General features: G+C 39.7%; 1 protein-coding gene across 1 annotated transcript in view; it reads left to right on the forward strand.

Moving 5' to 3' along the window:
• LOC113470028 (AN1-type zinc finger protein 6-like) overlaps positions 1 to 18,322 on the forward strand; it is a 20,412-nt gene extending 2,090 nt beyond the window's left edge. The window contains exons 2-3 of the mRNA XM_026828170.1: positions 16,691 to 17,693; positions 18,110 to 18,322. Of these exons, the coding sequence (XP_026683971.1) occupies positions 17,524 to 17,693; positions 18,110 to 18,311 (372 nt within the window). The 5' untranslated portion in view covers positions 16,691 to 17,523 and the 3' untranslated portion in view covers positions 18,312 to 18,322. The remainder of the gene's footprint in view (positions 1 to 16,690; positions 17,694 to 18,109) is intronic.
• The last annotated feature ends 477 nt before the right edge of the window (positions 18,323 to 18,799 follow it).

Consider the following 18,799-nt stretch of genomic DNA (forward strand, 5'->3'; position numbering starts at 1 on the left):
GCAGACGAGGAAGTAAACTGTACTATGTCAAGAAAGGTTCGTATTGGTAATTCAGTGTAATACATGGTGATACATGCTCGGTTTTCATGTATGCATGAGTGAAGACTGACCCTGTTGTATTTGATGGCACACTTTGATTATACCCGAATGAAAAAGCGTGTGTGCTCAGGCTAAAAGTTATTATGCAAGAAGATACCAAGGTGTTAAGTCGTTGTCATACAAGTTGAGAACACTGGAAAAAAAGAAAAAAAAAGTTGCCCCCGGTAAAAAAAAAAAAAAAAAAAAAAAAAAAACATACTGGTGCCCCCCCCCCACATACCGAATATTTTGATTTTGTTGTGGATATAAATACATGTGAACCAGATTTAAGTACATATGTAATTATGTACCTACTGAATACGAGTATAAATAAATAATGTACTAGATATAAATACGATATGTGAGAGAGTCAGGTTCCCAAATTCCCAATTACCCACAAAAAATGTATATATACCATTCTTTATTAGTCTCAAAACTCAAAATACATGCAGGTACATATTTATATCCTAAATTCAAAACAATAGGGCAATAAATATAATATTTTTTTTTTATATAAATTGGATATGGGAAGTAAAAACTTGTGATTTAGTGGACCCAAAATCTAATCAGATCAAATTTCACCGTTTATGTACAGAACATTTTTTGCCAAATTTCATAAAAAAAAACAAACATCAAAATGGCATATGAACCATTCGTTCACTACTACACTTCTTCTCAGGGAATGTTCTATTCTACACAGTACACACAAAGAACAGCTGTTATACACCACATCATACGTACATAAGTAACGTATGTATATGTATATCGTAATCACGTGTCTGATGCCTGAACAACACACACTCACATAATGCTAATATGTTGAACATCAGTATTATGTGCTTGCTACATATTGCACACACTAGATGGCATTCCACATACACAATGTGTATTATATGATAAGATGGATGCTACACGTGTGCCTCTGTTGTGCCTGTATGGGGATCCCCGGGACCTGAAATTGGTAGGAGGGCGCAAAGTTGCTGGGGGGTGTCGTAACATCCGCTGACTCCCTATCTTTCGAAAATTTCCCCATATTTTTTTTTTTACTTTTTGTTATTTAGGTATATTTATTTTCATTTCCTTATTCTTAGATATTTATTATTTTTACTTATCGGTATTTTCTCGAACGCGAAATGTTCCTTCGGTTCATTTTAGCACAGATCACACTGTATGTGTGTGCGAGTAGTGCAGATTTCTCATGTAATTTGAACCACCTTTTATGTGTAAATTTCAAGATGAATTTTTTCGTATACAGAACAGTGCAATAGTCCTAAAATAAAATGGACGCGGCACATAAGGGATCAGGAAGAGACCGCCTTTCGTACACAGAAAGCCCAGTTTGAGGCTTAGGTGATGGGGCAAACAACCCGAAAAGAAAAAACCTTCTGTAATTTTGATGATAAATTACAAAATATCCTCCTGCTGCAAAACTACCCAGTATGTGTAGTGTAGTGAATTAGTGATAGTCTGATAGTGTAGTGTATTGCGAATTTATCGTAGCTCATCGGCAATCGCGTGCCAACCGATAAGACAGAAGCGCGACGTAGTTTTTCATCATATGATTATTGTTTCTATTACGCCGAAAAAATATTTAGCAGACTTAACTGCTGAGGTCTTATCTTCCCGGCTACCCGACAGCGAAGAAGGAACAGGATAGAAAAAACCAGCCGTTTTTTTTAAAAGAGGTTTGATAGAGGAAACTGTAACTGCTAAGGTCTTATCTTTCCGAAAGCGAGGATGGAAGACAGGATAGGAGAAAGCCAGCCGTTCCTAAGAACGAACCTTCTTCGTTGAGGATATATTCCGGCCCTGGCGGGAATCGAATCCGCGCCCTAGCGCTTACTAGACGCGCTACCAATCAAGCTAACTAGGCTGGCACTAACAGACTTTCAAAGCGGACAGACAGAAAATTGCAAAATCGAGAAACTTCGTTCGTAGAAAAACACGGTTCATCTTTGGGACCACCGATCATTTTCTTTGCCAAAGGTTTTAAAGGGCCCCGTACTTGTCCGGTATATTTCAATTTCATATTTCTAAAATTTCATCACCTGAGAGAGGTATGACGTCACAGAATATTATAAACGGAAGTGACATAACATCTAAAGTGAAGAAAGAAAACAAAAAACAACAGAGAATTTATTTGGATATCACGTGGGTTTCCGCGTTTTGTGTGTTCCTTACGCGTTTTTCTTTCATGAATTATGTATTGCTGACCATACGTCCCGCTTTCGGCGGGACAGTCCCGCTTTGGAGCCTCTGGTCCCGCTGTCCCCAGAAATCCTCTGGGGACGCTAAAATGTCCCGCTTTCGCCTAAAGTCCCGATATTGTCCCGCTTTAGCTGGTCCGAACCTAATATTATCATTGATAGCAATGAGCTCGGGAAAAATCCAATTTTACGATGGTACATAATGTGTTTTATATGATAAGATGGATGCTATATGAAATACACGTGTGCCTGTATGGGGATCCCCGGGACCTGAAATTGGTGGGGGGGCGCAAAGTTTCTGGGGGTGTCGTAACATCCTTTTTTTTTAATGTACCTACCTGTTTATTTATATTTCATTTATATTTATTCTTATTTGATTAACTTTATATTTTTTTCGGGAGCGAGAGAGAGAGGGGAGGGGGAGAGAAAGAGAGTCAGTGTATAAAGAGAAGAGAGAGAGATAAAGAAAAAAATGTAGGTCATCTCGTATTGGAGCGTGCTTGGATTTCATTTCTCTCTCTCTCTCTCCCCCCCTCTTCTTCCTCGTCTTCCTTCCCTCGTTCCCTCCCCTCCTATTTTTCCACTCTCCTCTTCCTCCCCTTCCTCTCTTTTTCTCTTCCCCTATTCTTGTCTCCCCCCTCTCTTCTCTTCTTCCTCCTCGTTTTAACTCTATCCTAGGATAAAAGAGAACAGTACAGTTTGGATTTGTGTTCAATTGTTCAATCCCATCATTGTTATTATTATGAATTGTCTGTGCCATCTACAGGGTGTTCCTAAAAGATGCGCATCATTCTAATGACACTGTTAAACGTTTAACCAGGAGGTCTAAAATTTGTTTAATATTGTCATTGGAATTTCAAATTTGTCTTGAGTCGATAGGGTGACTCATAAATAGAGCTGGAGTAAGTGCTAGCCTACTGCTGGGGTAACGGAATCGTCCCATTCCAACCGTATAAATAAATAAGCTCTTACTCTCACTTTAAGTTGTTATTTTATGTTGGTTTTGTTTCTCTAATGTGTTATTTCTTGAATGCATTTATACCATTTATTATTTTATGTTATTTCTCTAATGTCTAGTTTTTATTATTAAATACACTAATGGTTTTGTCTGATTTCTTTCTGTCCTCAGGTAATTATTACATCATAGAACAATATGAGGGAATATTCTGGAATTCCTGGATAACCTTCTTTTATTGTACGACTCTCCATGCTGAAAATGAGTAAGTTAATGAACTAGCGAAAATGTCGAAGCAATAAGTATGTGTTAATCACGGTTGGTCCAGTGGTAACGCGCTTGCTTGCCATGCAGAAGGTCCCGGGTTCGAATCCCACCATCGACAAAAATTTGTACTCGGAAGTTGTAGAGGAATGAGACGAATAAGTAGTGGGGAGAGAGAGATGGGACGAAAAGAAGAGTGGTTTGAAGATGGGAACAAGTAGGAGAGAGAAAGAATGAAAGAAAGAGAAAGATAGAAAATAGGAACAAGTAGGAGAGAGAGAGAGAGAGAGAGAAAAGAAAAGAAAAGGGTAGATAAGGAGTGGGATTGATGAGTAAACAAGAGTTTGTGTACGGGAAAAGACAGAGAGAAAAGAGAATAGGTTTGATAGAGAAAGAAGAAACCTTGAGACAAGGGAGAGAGAGATAGATAGATAGAGGAGGAGGAGGAGGAGGAGGAGGAAAAAGAGAAAATAAGGAATTACGAAAGAAGAAGGGGGGAGCGAGAGAGAGAGGGGAGGGAGAGAGAAAGAAGTGTATAAAGAGGAGAAGAGAGAGAGAGGAGATAAAGAAAAATGTAGGTCATCTCGTATTGGAGCGTGCTTGGATCTCTCTCTCTCTCTCTCTCTCTCTTCCCTTATTTATTCCTTAGTTTCTTTGTGTTCTTTCTCTTTTTGCGAGGCCAGAGGTTCAGTTATCCTAAGAGATGTGCTATGTACTCTATTTTATTAAAAACAAAAGTACCATGTTTCAATTTCAATTTCTTTTTAATAGTGTACAACGGAACTGCTTTTGCATTATTTCATTGCAGAAGCACACCCTGGCCTGGCCGGGTCTCGAACCCGGCATCTTCAGGTTGAGAGTCGTGTACTCTTGACCGCTATAATTTAAGCTAGGTAGAAGTCAAATGAATCTAGGATTCTAGGGACATAGCCTGTTTTTACTTCGATTTTCTCTCAACAGAGCTTATTTTCTTTCTATTTTCCTGGGACTTGGTCCATTATTATTTTTTTTCTTCTATTTTTACTCTTCTATTTCATTCATTTATGACTGCTCCTCCCTTCTACTGCTCATTTATTATAAATGTCTTCAATATCAATAAAAGATAAAGATAAAGACATGAATGTAACCCACACTTCCTATCTCAATGTCAGAGTCAGGGCCACTGAGGTCATTCAAGCTAGAAACACAGAAAGAGACAAGACTTGTACTCTTTAAAAACTGAGTGAGGACTGACGGGAGGCTTGAGGTATGGACAGACGAGTGTTTACACGTTCAAACTGGGTTTGTGCAAACCGGGTTTGACGTAAAAATTGAAGATTTTTTTTGGTTTGCGCAAACGTTTGTGCAAACCATCAAACTAGTGTTTACACGCTCAAACTTTCATCAAACTTGGACGGCCAGGGATGTCCAACTGGTGGGCCGCGAACATTTGTTTAAAATGGCCGGAGCTTCCTGAGATTTTCCGTTTTAATAAGAGCGGGGTTTACCAAATCAGAATTGAGATAGGCATATAATTGAGCTTTACACCTAGTTAATGGATTTATTTAATTTTGACATCCTTTGTAAATACTATTTTTTACTTAGGTTATTTATGAAATTGAATACTTACGAGTTGGTTATTTATCCCGACTCGGAGTTTCGTCTATTTCATAGACATTTTCAAGGGAAACTGAGTGTAGGTGTTGTTGTTGTTGTTGCTGATAGTGACAGTGGTGGGGGTGTAGACACTGTCACCTGATGACTGATCAGCTGGTCCCTCTTCCTTTTTACACCTTGTTCAATCCAGAATTGAAGCCAAACGACTTCGTAAAACGAGTCTAAACAAAGAATGTAACAAGAGGGAGCCTCCTACAGGGGGAAAGTGTCACCTTGACTTTCCCCCTACCTCAACGACTTCCTCCCTCAAGCTTGACGTTGGCCTAAAATTTTGCCCGGATTTTCGAGGGGCTCTCACTTTGAGACCTTATAAAGGCTGCATGTCCGTTCGTGAGGCTGAAAAGTGTCTTTATAAGGTAGGTAGCAAATATTTTTGGGGGAGGAAAAGGCGAAAAGGGATTTCTGAGTTTTTTTCCCCTCCTATCCCCTTTTCACGTCTCTTCATTTTCCCCTCTCTATCTTTCCCTTTAATTTTCTTATCCCCTCTCTCTGTCCATTGAGATCTCACGAAGTGATGACTCATAGTGATTATGATTACTGGACATGAGTCAAACCTAATAGTGAATCCTATCGCTGGTACTCGCGGATGACGTCATCGGTTTGTTTTCTCTCCGAGTGACGAGATGACTTGAGAATTAGATCACAATATGACAATTTTAGTAGTAGCCTGCTGCTGGAATAAAGGTATTTTTCAGTCCTATTAACATGCACTTGTGTACATACGACTAGATTACATACCTTTTGAGGTTGTGAAATATCTTAGAAAAGAGATGCAGATGAATAAACCTCAATCAAAACAGAGTTGAGACTTTGAGAGCTAAGCTAAGCTAACTACGTACAATATATATTGATGACGTCATCGTCATACTGGTGATCTGAATATGACTGGTTTTTTCTCATTGATATTTTGTATTGATGACGTCATCGTCATACTGGTGATCTGAATATGACTGGTTTTTTCTCATTGATATTTTTACTTTCTATTACTACAGTTATTTGTCTAACTGATAGGTTGTGGCTTTTGGCTCCACGAATCGTAATCATAGCTTGTTTTTTGGCTTTTTTTTTTTTAATCAAACGGCTGGATAAAGTCCCTGGTTTGGCCATTTTTCCGCAATCCGCATCAAATCTACTGGTACAAAATTTTGTACCTTATGAGCTTATGACGTAAGTTTGAAAGTTTGACATAGCTACATCCTGCTCTAGAAATAATAGGTACATCAGGGTATTTTTTTTTCTTTCTTTTTTTTTTTCATCTTGAGTTTGCAATTTGGAGACGTATCATGGTATGCAAAAATTGAAACAAATTGTTTCTTTTAGACGAATAATATTGTGGAAAAGGTTGACTCTGATAATTTGAGACGAATCGTAATGGTTCCATTTTCTTTGTTGAAAGGTTCCATCAAGTCAGTCAGGTATTAGTTGTACTGTAGTTCGGCTTTGGTTATCAGGTCTTATCGGAGAACGCCCTGGTGAGCTGTTATCAGGTCTGTTTGACTTGTTATCAACTTCTCAATGGGACTTTGTGTCTTTTATCTACTTTTTGCGTCCCATTTGTAATTTGAGACTGGTTTTGAATGCAATTATTCGACGAATCTTTCCCTTATTTGTTTCTTTGTGTTCTTTCTCTTTTTCTTTATGCGAGGCCAGAGATTCAGTTATCCTAAGAGATGTACTATGTACTCTATTTTATTAAAAATAAAAGTACCATGTTTCAATTTCTTTTTAATAGTGTACAACGGAACTGCTTTTGCATTTTTTCATTGCAGAAGCACACCCTGGCCGGGTCTCGAACCCGGCATCTTCAGGTTGAGAGTCGTGTACTCTTGACCGCTATAATTTAAGCTATAGATAAAAGTCAAATGAATCTAGGATTCTAGGGACATAGCCTGTTTTTACTTCGATTTTCTCTCAACAGAGCTTATTTTCTTTCTATTTTCCTGGTTCTACAGGATTAGGAATGGAATACATATTAGGATTCTAGTAGTAGAAGGAACGAACCTTTTTTTGAATAGAACGTACTAGATTACTAGAAGATACGTAGTAAGGTAGTACCCTTTTTCGAAATCCTGACTTTGATAGATACGATAAAATTAAATACGTATAAATCAAAACGAATGTTATATGGAGGAAGGAGAGGTTCTTGACCCCCCGAGGCATCGAAGCAGGGTCTGGGGTCTGGCTGACTTGAGTGAAACCTTTTCTGTGTCTAGTGAAGGGTTTGGGATTTTTTTTAACCCTCTTCTCATGCGGGTATTGGGTGCACCTGGTGTAAAATGGTTAAGCCTCAGTCACACGGAGTGGGTGACGGTGAATTTATGAACAGCTTGTAAAGTTGTACACTCAGTTCGTGTGGTTGCGGCTTTTTTTAAAGAGGTTTGATAGAGGGAGCTTGTAACTACTAAGGTCTCATTCTTCTGAGAACGAACCTTATCTGTTTAGGATAAAGTCCGCCCCGAGTGGAAATCGAACCCGCCACCTAGTGCTTACAAGGTAGGCTCGCTACCATTTCAAAAAGACAATTTTTCAATAGATTTTTCTAAAGAACTTGCACTTGGTTCTAATGGACCAGCGTCCAGCGGTTCTCAATCTTTTTTCGTCCGCGTACCCTCTGGGTACCCGGGTTTAGTCTACTGATTAGATAATAGAGTATGATGGGTGGCATTACAGAAGCCCAGATAAAATCCCACATTAACCAACCCATATAAAATCACTAGCCCAGCCTGTGTGTTGAGATGGGTTAAACCCAGTGACCACTGAAGTGGAAACCCTCCTTACACCGAGGTTAAACCTAACTCTCGTCTTCCTGTTGTGTGATATCTTGGATAACTTTGATACTGATTATGGTGGATATTTCGATCGATAGAACCCAATAATCTAACATCTAACAAACTAGTCAAGGAGTGGATGATGGATCAATGACATCAGATAAGTCAATAGTCAATATCCTATTTAGCTTGGAAGGGGCGTCAGCGTCTGCCCTATAAGCGCAAGGTCGCGGGTTCGATTCCCGCCCGGAGCGAACTTAATCCTAAACAGATAAGATTCGTTCTCGGAACTACTGGCTTTCTCCTATCCTGTCCTCCTCTCTATTCGCTTTTGGGATGATATCAGATTATTTTAGGTAACAAGCAACCTCCGCGCCTGATTGGGTGTCACACCAAGCTTGCAAACCAGGAGGCAGTGGGTTCAATCACAGCTTGCAAATACAAAAAAAAAAAAAAAAAAAAAAAAAAAAAAAATAATTTAAGCTAGATAAAAGTCAAATGAATCTAGGATGCTTGGGACATAGCCTGTTTTTACTTTGATTTTCTCTCAACAGAGCTTTGTTTTTACTTTGATTTTCTCCCAACAGAGCTGATTTTCTTTCTATTTTCCTGGGACTTAGCCCATTATTTTTTTTTCTTCTATTTTTACTCTCCTAGTTTTCATTCATTTATGACTGCTCCTCCCGCCTACTGCTCATTTATTATAAATGTCTTTCATATCAATAAAAGATAAAGATAAAGACATAAATGTATCCCACACTTTCTATCTCAATGTCAGAGTCAGGGCCACTGAGGTCATTCAAGTTAGAAACACAGAAAGAGACAAGAATTGTACTCTTTAAATGTGCAATTTATAGCGAGAGAAAATACAAAGAAAATAAATAATTCACCCCCACTGAGATATGGAATTAGAGGTAGAGATACATAACACAGGGCAGGGGTTCCCAAAATTATGAGGCCCTTTTCTTAAAATTGTGAACGTTCCGCGCTCCCTTTACCGGTTTTTATGTGATCTTCCCGTTGGTCTTGAAGTGCTTTACGGTCCCCTCGGGGGGCCGGGACCCCAGTTTTGGAACCACTGATATAGAGGAAATGTTCAAACTATATTAGAGGAAGGGGAATAGAGGATGACGTACATTGTGCTTTGATTAGAGGTCAAGATGAACGATAGATTAGAGGTCAGGTTTTTAAAATGAAACATTGCTTTTATTAACATTTGTCAGCCTAATTAGCTTGGTTGGTAACGTCTGCCTCCCGCCCGGGGCGGATTTTATCCTGAAGTGATAAGGTTCGTTCTCGGAATGGCTGGCTTTTTACTTTCGGGGCGATAAGACCTTAGCAGATGTTACAGTTCTATTGGATGCAATTAACTTCAAGTAGGTAGGTATCAACTTAACTTGTGTTTGGAGGAAAGGTGTTCTACCCCCCCCCCCCTTTTATATTCAGGGCCGTATTTGTATTGTATTGTGCCTTTAAATGACCACCAAATAAAGGTTTATTTATTTATATTCAGGGCCGTATTTGTGCCACTGTGGTCAGTAAACACCAAATGAACAGATTGGTACATCAGTTATCAAAATAGTCTTATCAACACCAAATATACTCTCGGCTGTCAGATGCAATCATTTATTACATGGTATATTCAGGGCCGTATTTGTATTGTATTGTGCCTTTAAATGACCACCAAATAAAGGTTTATTTATTTATATTCAGGGCTGTATTTAGGTGGGAGGGGGGCGAGGGGGCCCGCAACCCCCCTCCGGGCCCGCAACCCCCCTCCCCTTCTCGGTTTTCGGCTACGAAATGATTCGGTGGTTGTCAATAAAACCAAACTGGCCAAGCTTTTCGCTAACATCCAGTATTCTTATTATACAGATTTGATTATTATCAGATTACCACTATTCTTATGCACATTTTCAGCTCATATGCGAAACAAAATGCAATTTGTGCAGTCACCATAAACCATTTTACAAGATAAACTCTAATTGCACCTTACACCATCGGAGCTACACAGCTGACAACTTTGTTTACATAACTCTCTCCGACGTATGTGTGATAAGCTGTAACGTTGTCATAGCAACCAGCCAAGATCTTATCACTAGTTGTCTACTCCTCGGGCTATGTGTGATAGCGTTGAGGTTTTTATTGGGTGTGATAAGGAGTCTTATAACGTAACACAACCTCAGTGGTGTAGTGAAGGACTTCGGATCTGGAGGTTGGGGGTTCGAGTCCCAAAGTTAAGTTTTTTATTGGATGTGATAAGGAGTCTCATATAAATCTTTTGATTAATTATCTGTGGTAAAGCAGAGAGCTTTTGCACAACTTTTGTGGGTATCACACTATCACAGCATTACTAAATGCCTTCCCTATTCTCACCCCTGTTTCCGTGACTACTTTGGTTTTCTATTCCTAATTGGTTATAGCTATGAAATTACAGAGTTTTCAAAAGTTGTCTTCCCTGAAAATCTTTTGTGAAGTCTTTCACGGGCATCGTTTAGCCCGTGGTCCTCATATTAGACAGCTCTCATTTAGACTTGGTCCAAACCAAGATTAAACTGACAGTGTCTTGTCCTCTTGTTGTCCTTGGCTGGCCATAATTATACACATAGGAAATGATCAGCTACGCCTTGTGTCTATGTCTAGGGCGACTATACTGTAAATTGTGGGTATGCGTTGGCTGGTTTAGTCCATATTAGAATACCCTGTGTTCATGTGTCTCTGTCTAGAGCGCCTATACTGGAAATTGTGGGTATGCGCACAACTAGGTTTTGTAGCTATGCCTCAATGCCTCAGTTATGTGTCCGTTATCTGTCCTTGTTTGTCTCGGTTTCTTTATCTACAGAGACGCGGTCATTGGACTTGTTTTCTGGATGTCTAGTGTTATAGTGTTATTTTACATTTATTTCGGTCTTTGTATTTTCGGGCTACATTTTGGTCTTTGTATGTTCTCGGACGAAAGTATTTGACTATGTATTAAGGTTAGGATTTGATAGAGGAAACTGTAACTGCTAAGGTCTTATCGTCCTGAAAGCGAAGAGAGACAGAAAACAGGATAGGAGAAAGCCAGCCGTTCTGAGAACGAACCTGGTCTGTTCAGGATAAAATCCGCCCCGAGCGGGAGTCGAACCCGCGACCTAGCGGTTACGAGGTAGACGCTCTCTAGTTGCTTATTCTACGTTTAGTCGAAACCATTGAGACTTTAATAATTTATTCAGATTTTTGTTACATTTAATAACATTTAGAAGTTCTATGATGATTAATTCGCATTATTTCTTTGTTTGCTGTCTTAATTAAAAACAACTAACTTGAAGTACGGTGAATTTATGGATTTTTTTTTTATAGCCTCTCATGATTCTTACAAAATATTTAGTTATCTTATCGTAGGTAGGTAATAGGCAGGCTGTGATGTTCTTGGGAATTTTCGCTTTTTTTACGTTCATCTACTTAATATTCTGTCAAAAAAATTTCTGCTCCTAGTATTTATGGAATTTATGTTTGTACATTATCAGGTACTTTTTTTGATGGAGGGAGAGGGAGGGGGGGTAGAAAGAGAGACAATGAAAGAAAAAAAACCATAGCTCCAAATTAGTTCTTAACTCAAACTAACTTTCCTGAGAGGAACATTCATAGAGAATTCTTGGAATGTCTTTGCAGTTCCCAGCTATGTAGGTAGACAGGTAGTACCTACAAGGTAGGTAGGTAGGTACATACCTGGACTGTGTTGTATGTACATATCTTGTACTCTTGTAGGTACTACCTACATACTACATACCTGGACTGTGTTGTAAAATAGTGCTGCTGAAACAACTCGACCATGATTGTAGGTGTAACTAGTAGAGCAAACATGCTATGGTTGGGTTTTAACGTCACCGTATAACTTTAGCTGAGGTTTTCGTCACCGTATAGCTGAGGTTTTCGTCACCGTAGAGCTGAGGTTTTCGTCACCGTATAGCTGAGGTTTTCGTCACCGTATAACTTTAGCTGAGGTTTTCGTAACGTATAACTTTAGCTGAGGTTTTCGTCACCGTATAACTTTAGCTGAGGTTTTCGTCACCGTATAACTTTAGCTGAGGTTTTCGTCACCGTATAACTTTAGCTGAGGTTTTCGTCACCGTATAGCTGAGGTTTTCGTCACCGTATAGCTGAGGTTTTCGTCACCGTATAACTTTAGCTGAGGTTTTCGTCACCGTATAACTTTAGCTGAGGTTTTCGTCACCTTCTACTCAAGGGCTTATTGGCACAGTTATTCTACTCAAGGGCTTATTGGCACAGTTATTCTACTCAAGGGCTTATTGGCACAGTTATTCTACTCAAGGGCTTATTGGCACAGTTATTCTACTCAAGGGCTTATTGGCACAGTTATTCTACTCAAGGGCTTATTGGCACAGTTATTCTACTCAAGGGCTTATTGGCACAGTTATTCTACTCAAGGGCTTATTGGCACAGTTATTCTACTCAAGGGCTTATTGGCACAGTTATTCTACTCAAGGGCTTATTGGCACAGTTATTCACTTGCAAAGTGTGGGTACATTGGTGGTGTAGTGGTCAAGGCGCTCGCCTGGTAAACAGGAGGGCGTGGGTTCAATCCCAGCCGAGGTATGGAATTTTATCCTCAATATAATTTGAGAATTTGACCACAATAATAGTAGTAGCCTATTGCTGGAGTAAAGGGAGTTTTCAGTCCTATGCGAGCTGTATAAATAAGCACTATTATTATTATTATTTTCAGTGAACCATTGGAAACTGGTGCATTTAACGTGCTATCTCCGCTGTCAATAGTGCCAATAACAGACTACTGACAACGACTGTGACAGAAATAAACAGAATACAGTGATGGACAGTGGCCAGTCTCCTTCATCATCTCCTTATCACTATTGATTACACCATCATATCCTGTTATCAATAATACCGAACCCAAAAAATACTCCTTATCGGACAAAACCAAATACACTGTGGTCAGTAAACACCAAATGAACAGATTGGTACTGGTACATCAGTTATCAAAATAGTCTTATCAACACCAAATATACTGGGCTGTCAGCTGGAATCATTTATTACATGGTATATTCAGGGCTGTATTTAGGTGGGAGGGGGACGAAATGATTCGGTGGTTGTCAATAAAACCAAACTGGCCAAGCTTGTCGCTAACATCCAGTATTCTTATTATACAGATTTCATTATTATCAGATTACCACTATTCTTATGCACATTTTCACCTCATATGCGAAACAAAATGCAATTTGTGCAGTCACCATAAACCATTTTACAAGATAAACTCTAATTGCAGCTTACACCATCGGAGCTACACAGCTGACAACTTTGTTTACATAACACTCTCCGACGTATGTGTGATAAGCTGTAACGTTGTCATAGCAACCAGCCAAGATCTTATCACTAGTTGTCTACTCCTCGGGCTATGTGTGATAGCGTTGAGGTTTTTATTGGGTGTGATAAGGAGTCTTATAACGTAACACAACCTCAGTGGTGTAGTGAAGGACTTCGGATCTGGAGGTTGGGGGGTTCGAGTCCCAAAGTTGAGTTTTTTTATTGGATGTGATAAGGAGTCTCATATAAATCTTTTGATTAATTATCTGTGGTAAAGCAGAGAGCTTTTGCACAACTTTTGTGGGTATCACACTATCACAGCATTACTAAATGCCTTCCCTATTCTCACCCCTGTTTCCGTGACTACTTTGGTTTTCTATTCCTAATTGGTTATAGCTATGAAATTACAGAGTTTTCAAAAGTTGTCTTCCCTGAAAATCTTTTGTGAAGTCTTTCACGGGCATCGTTTAGCCCGTGGTCCTCATATTAGACAGCTCTCATTTAGACTTGGTCCAAACCAAGTAGAGAGCTTTTGCACAACTTTTGTGGGTATCACACTATCACAGCATTACTAAATGCCTTCCCTATTCTCACCCCTGATAATGGGACTACATGTCCTGATAATGGGACTACATGTCCTAATTCGACAGTCTAAATAAAGCACCCCTGTTTCCGTGACTACTTTGGTTTTCTATTCCTAATCGGTTATAGCTGTGAAATTACAGAGTTTTCAAAAGTTGTCTTCCCTCAAAATCTTTTGTGAAGTCTTTCACGGGCATCGTGTTTAGCCCGTGGTCCTCATATTAGACAGCTCTCATTTAGACTTGGTCCAAACCAAGATTAAACTGACAGTGTCTTGTCCTCTTGTTGTCCTTGGCTGGCCATAATTATACACATAGGAAATGATCAGCTACGCCTTGTGTCTATGTCTAGGGCGACTATACTGTAAATTGTGGGTATGCGCTGGCTGGTTTAGTCCATAAAATACCATGTTTGTGTTCTTATGTCTAGGGCGACTATACTGTAAATTGTGGGTATGCGCTGGCTGGTTTAGTCCATATTAGAATACCCTGTGTTCATGTGTCTCTGTCTAGAGCGCCTATACTGGAAATTGTGGGTATGCGCACAACTAGGTTTTGTAGCTATGCCTCAATGCCTCAGTTTTGTCTCTCTATGTCTAGGGCGACTACAGGGACTTTGTAGGTATGCGCGGGCCTGTTTGGCTTATTGGTATGCCCACGAAAAGTTTTTGTTTACATTGTGAAATGTGTGATTTTCCAATGTGTCTCTATGTCTAGGGCGACTACAGGGAATTTGTAGGTATGCGCGGGCCTGTTTGGCTTATTGGTATGCCCACGAAAAGTTTTTGTTTACATTGTGAAATGTGTGATTTTCCAATGTGGAATATGTGACGGTTGCCATTATTACAATGTGAACAGTAGTTTACTCTTTTGAGAATAAAAGAAAAAGAAGAATCAAAAGGAAAGAAAAAGAATACATAATTAAATTAAGAAAAAGAACCAATCTTGATTTTTTTTACAACCCTACCTAAAATTGATGTTCACCCCGGAATAGGTACAACCCGGAATTGATGCATGTGGAAAAACAAACAAAAACAAACACCTATCCATCCATGTTTAGTAAAACCACTTTTTTTTTACTAAAAATAGACTAATCTCCCTATGACTATGTATTAAGTAAACCTTTTTTACTTTCCTTATCCTATAGGAAGGAAAGTAATGTAATCGGGTCAAATTTTCGATGGTCAGTTTTTAGTAACCTTTTTTTTATACTTCTTTATTAAACCAGATTGTGTCGAAAGTTCTCTTGAACTTTGAGATTTGGCCAAGGTAACCCACCTAGCCAGCTGGACTAGCTTCTACCACTCAAGAGTGGACACTGCCAACTTGCCTCGGTAAACTGGTCGGGGTGCTCGCCTGGTAAATGAGGTAACGGGGGTTCGAATCTCATTAGAAGAGTTTGTAGAGAACGCCTCCGGCGTTAACCTCGCCTAGTGGTCACGTTCCAGTCAAGAGTCTGTTATTTATTGATTTAAGGAATGAACAGTGCTTTTAATGATACTGCTCGAAAAGTCCCTTTACCCCAGGAGGAGGCTACTACTATGATTGTGGTCAAATTCTGAAACGATGTTGAGAATGAATTTCCATACCTTTGCTGGGGTTGAACCCGCGCCCTCTTGTTTACTAGGCGAGTTTTTTTTTTTTTTTTTTTTTTTTTTTTTTTTTTTTGGGGTTTTTTTTTTCCCTTTCTTTTTTTTTTTGTTGTTTTTGGGTTTGTTTTTTTTTTTTGTTGTTGGGGTTGTTTTTTTCCCTGTCTTATCTTGTTTGTGTGTTATGGTGTCGAGTTGTTTACAAAAACACACGCTGAGGTTTTTCCACCTATCAATTGTGTTTGCGTACAAATGAATGAGAGGCATACTACGATGAGAGGCATACTACGGGATGGGCATGCTACGACACAGGCCACAAGCGTCTAATGTAGCAGTTGTTCCATTGCTAAAATCCTGTTTCACTTTGTCCATATATGTATCTCATTCTTGGTCTTCCCCTGTCTCTCTTACCTCCAACTTCCATATCTCTCAACCTCTTTCCAACATATTCTTGATCTCTTCTTTCTACATGTCCGAACCATAAAAAAAAACAGTTGACACCGAGGCGAAGGGAATAACTCGAACAATAAAACATTTCATTTAGTTCTACCGATGTTTTCCTTGGGAAAACACCGCATATTGTTTTGCATGCATTTCTATCGAATACAGTCTCATTTTCCTTATGTCTGTATGAATATGGAATAGTACTATATTATGGGATATGTACTGTATATGGAACGCTTGGGTCGTGTGTGTTTTTCCTTGCATGTGTCAAGGGCGAATAAGAAATATTGAGTACAGAAATAAAAATGTACTAGACAGTACGAGATATGACATACACATGGGCTCTGAATTGATGAGTAGGCTGGGTTGGGGTCATTTTGAGACGGGCGCAATTTTAAGACTCGATTTTTTCAAGAGGTTTTCTATCAAACCTTTTGGAAAAATGGAGTCTTAAAATTGCGGTTTCCATTTTTTTCAATAGGTTTGATAGAGGGAACTTTAGCTGATAAAGTCTTATCTTCCCGAAAGCAGGACGAAGATAGGATAGGAGAAAGCCAGCCGTTCCGATAACAAACCTTATCTGTTTAGGATAAAATCCGCCCCTTGCTGAAATTGAACCCATGAAGTGCTTTCAAGGCAGATGCGCTACCCTCCAAGCTCCAAGGCCGGCCTCCAATCAACTCCAATGGTTCTATGACTTACCTAATTTAATTAAGGATTCAGCTCTAAGTTTAATGTGCTCGTGAAAGAATTAATACAGTAAAGTGATACATAATTATTTCTCAGGATTCTAATTGTTGGTTTCTCTCTGTTTTTGTTTCAGGCGTGGTCGTGACATCACTCGAAATCCCATCTTTCTGACACCTTCGACGTGTTGCTCGAATCCTCCCCTGTGAATTGAGAAATCAAGTTTCCAGCCCTGCTGTTGAGATCGCCGGAATTCGTGCTCTACAGTCATCAATAATAAAAATCAAATCAAAAATAAATAAATAAAAGCTTGAAAGGAAATTTATTTTCCCCTAAAGAAAAGCACAATACCAATTTCCATCGCAATTTTTACAATACCAAAACCCTCAACACAAATTTAACCAAAAAACGAAAATTTCCACCAATAAAATCTAATCAAATTCACACAAAACTAAAAACCTAAAAGTAACCAAATCTGACCATTATTAACAACTCATTGTTTTTACAACCTCCCACACACAACTAAAGTTTCGGACAAAGAATTAATCAGATCTGTAAAGGTGCAAATCAATTTAAAATTGGCTTTCTCCCGATAGTAAAACCTCCAATTGGACTTTAAACGAATAAATTGTTTACAAAAACAACCCACCAAATCTGTAAGAAATAACTTTTTTCCTATATTTTTGTGTTGAAAATTTTTCACTGTTTAAAATTTAAATTTAAGTTAATCTTCTCATAGGAGAAACTCGTGTGTGAAATCTAGACCTTGCTTTTTCTTAAGCAAAAAGGACTTGAAAAAAAGAGGACTTTCTAAAAAGAATTCGTGAAAAGAACTTCCTAAACAGAAGAAGACTTCAACTCAGAAGAATTTCTATAGACTTTCCTGAAAAAGGACTTCCTAAGCGAAGAAGACTTCAACCCAGAGGACTTTCTAAAAACTTCCCTGAAGAAGGACTTCCTAAGCGAAGAATGGAGCGGGAATCAAATTCCATGCAAGCGTTGTGCCGAAGCGGATGCGGTTTCTATGGCAACCCGGCTACGGACGGACTCTGCTCTATCTGCTACAAGGAAGCATTGAAAAAGAAACAGCAGCCCCCCAGCGCCTCGCCCTCGTCAGCTTACACTCACTCCTCACACAGGTAAGGTCCTTGGTTCGACTCACAAATAAATATAAAATAAAAACACCCCTAAAGGGGATTTAGCTAAAAAATCAAAGATTGTACCTTCGTACCGCTTTCGCATTACTTCAAGGCATATTCTTTTACATACATGCATATCCAAGAACGGAAAAGTTTGATTTGAAAATTTCCGTCCTGGTTGGGATTCGAACACAGGTTGAGAGTCTGTGCTCTTGACCACTCGGCCACACTCTTGTGGTCCCCTAAATGGTGGGCGTACTGCGAGGGGTACTTTTCCAATTAATTATCTACTTGCTACATCAGACGCATGTGGTCTGTGTCGTAACATGCCCATCCCGTAGTATGTCCCTCAATAAATGTTAATTTCTGTGTTTCTTGTTTCTTCCAGTATTAATTTTGAATTTCTTCTTTTTCAGTACGGACACAGGAATGCCGACCATTCCCAGCCTCATTTCGTCTTCTATTCTACCTACCACTTGTTCAGCCGCGGCGTCCGTGTCCTCAGCAATGTCCACATCCGCGCAGAACAGCGCCGCAGCCGCCAACAGCAGTTCCATGGTGGATGGTGCTGATAGTCTCCTTGCTAAAGAAGTGAGTGGCCCCCTTCCCTGTCTTTAATCCCGACCACTTACGCTCAGACCCTCTGAGCTTGTGTGGCGGAGAACTAGATCTGTCAGACCGCGGTCTCGAGCTCTTTCCGCCACACACGCTCAGACCGTAGGTGCAGATGCAGGTCTCTGTCGGAACGATAATCCCGACCACTTATGTTAAGACCGTCTGAGCTTGTGTGGCGGAAAGAGCAGAACTAGATCTGTCAGACCGCGGTCTCGAGCTCTTTCCGCCACACACGCTCAGACCGTAGGTGCAGATGCAGGTCTCTGTCGGAACGTCTGAAAAAGCTCGAGATCTAGGTCTGTGTGGTAGAAAAAGCTTGAGACCGCAGTCTGACGAACCTAGGTCTGAAGCTTTTTCCGCCACACGCGTGGTCTTTCAGACGGTCTCAGCATGGGTGGCAGGCATAGCAGTAGTCCTTCAAGAGGTCGTGTACCTTTCAGACAACCCCCGTATGTTCGAGGACTAACGCGAATGGTTTGGATATGGTGTCA

This window comes from Diaphorina citri, unplaced genomic scaffold (genome assembly GCF_000475195.1).
Source record: "Diaphorina citri unplaced genomic scaffold, Diaci psyllid genome assembly version 1.1 scaffold1349, whole genome shotgun sequence".
Taxonomy (NCBI): domain Eukaryota; kingdom Metazoa; phylum Arthropoda; class Insecta; order Hemiptera; family Psyllidae; genus Diaphorina; species Diaphorina citri.